Raw genomic sequence first — 1,601 nt, forward strand, 5'->3', positions numbered from 1 at the left:
CCCCTTGCCTTAGGCCTTTGCAGATGCTGCCCCTTGTCTGGAAAACCTGTTCCTATTCATGCTTCACCTCTCGACTTAAGGCCTCTCCCTGACTCCCAGGTCTGTACTAGATTCCTTTATCTGCAGCTGTGTAGAGCCGTATTCTTTCCCAAGGCAAGCGGGGGCTGGTGGGGGTGGGTGGATAAATTCACTTGTGTGGCTACTTGAATTATGACTGTTGCTCATGAACTTGAGTTCCAGGAGTGCTAGGCTTATGTGATGTCCTCACCGGAGTGCTCTGGGGCCCAGCACAGTGCTTGGCAGCTGGGTCTCTCAGGCTCCTTCCTGGATTTGGAATCAAGATGGCAGGGTTAGGAAAAATGGGCGACAGGTTCGACCATCTGGGACTTTTAGTTTTGTCGTCTCTTAGGATTACATCTGTGTCTGTCCTTCCACACCTCTGCTCTGTGCCACTTCTATTCCACAGACCCTTGTCCCAACTTCAGCCAGTCCCCCTTTATTTTGCTCTAGTTGCGACCTTTATTATTATTATTATTATTATTTCATAAGGTTCTTATTTCTAATAATATGGTACCAAACACTTGAATGTGGCAATTCTAGGGACAAAATCTGACGCTGTCTTGTTAACATTGGCGGGAAGAGCTAATCTCTTGTGTTTTCCTGCACAGATGAATTCTTCAGTCAAAGCTGTGCCCCTGGGGCTGATCCCGATTCCAGGCTCTGTGCTCTGTGCAGTGGTGGCAGCGACCCGGCCCACACTTGTGCTCCCAACAGCCACGAGAGATACTACGGCTCCAGTGGGGCGTTCAGGCAAGTAGTGTGTGTGCACTTTTCTCTTCGGCACCAACCCAGTGACCTTCTTGTCCTTTCATCTTTCCCATCACCCCAGCATCTGGGAGCCAGAATTAGAAAACAGAACTGCAGACTCCCACCGGCCCCAAGGACTCAAGTCCAGCTCCTTTCTGGAACACTTTTCTGCAGATCCAGCTGACTTAGGGTACCTTAGGAGGGGCAAGAATGAGGGGTACAGGGTCACAACTCTGGTTCAGCTTTTGTTCTTTTCTTCTGTGTGATTATGGACAAGTCACACAATCTTTCAGAGCCCTGGTTTAAAATCAGAGGTGGGGTACTGCATGTGCTTCTTACACTTGGCTGATGAGTACATTTTTTTTTTTTAATTTAATTTAATTACTTTTTTTTTTGTTTACAAATAGTTTATTGTCAAATGAGTACATTTTAAAAATAGATATTCTTAGTCTCCTACATCCTTTCAGGAAACACTTATTGAGCACCTAGTATGTGGCAGGCACTGGTCTAGGTAGAGGGTTACAGCAGCAACAAGACACATGTAGCTCCCACTCCCTGTCTGCTCTTGTGAGGAGAGTAGGACAATAAACATATAAAAAAGGGTCAATCACTTCTGGACTGTGGTAAGTGCTGCAAGGGAACAAAGAGGGGTAGTGCGGTAGAGACTTGGGTAGGGGACACTTTTGGTAACAGCAAGCAGAAGGGACTGTGTGAATTGAAAATTAAATATTGAGAGGGAACCAGGCCTCAGAAAATCTGGAGGAACTGTATCAAGGAAGAAGAAACAGCAAGGA

General features: G+C 46.4%; 1 protein-coding gene across 1 annotated transcript in view; it reads left to right on the forward strand.

Annotated features, from left to right (window-relative positions):
• The window catches only part of LOC144221801 (inhibitor of carbonic anhydrase-like), a 41,396-nt gene that overhangs the window by 31,047 nt on the left and 8,748 nt on the right, over positions 1-1,601 (forward strand). The window contains exon 13 of the mRNA XM_077752345.1: positions 669-810. Coding sequence (XP_077608471.1) covers positions 669-810 — 142 coding nt within the window. The remainder of the gene's footprint in view (positions 1-668; positions 811-1,601) is intronic.

Source organism: Crocuta crocuta, unplaced genomic scaffold, assembly GCF_008692635.1.
Source record: "Crocuta crocuta isolate KB4526 unplaced genomic scaffold, BGI_CrCroc_1.0 scaffold580, whole genome shotgun sequence".
NCBI lineage: Eukaryota > Metazoa > Chordata > Mammalia > Carnivora > Hyaenidae > Crocuta > Crocuta crocuta.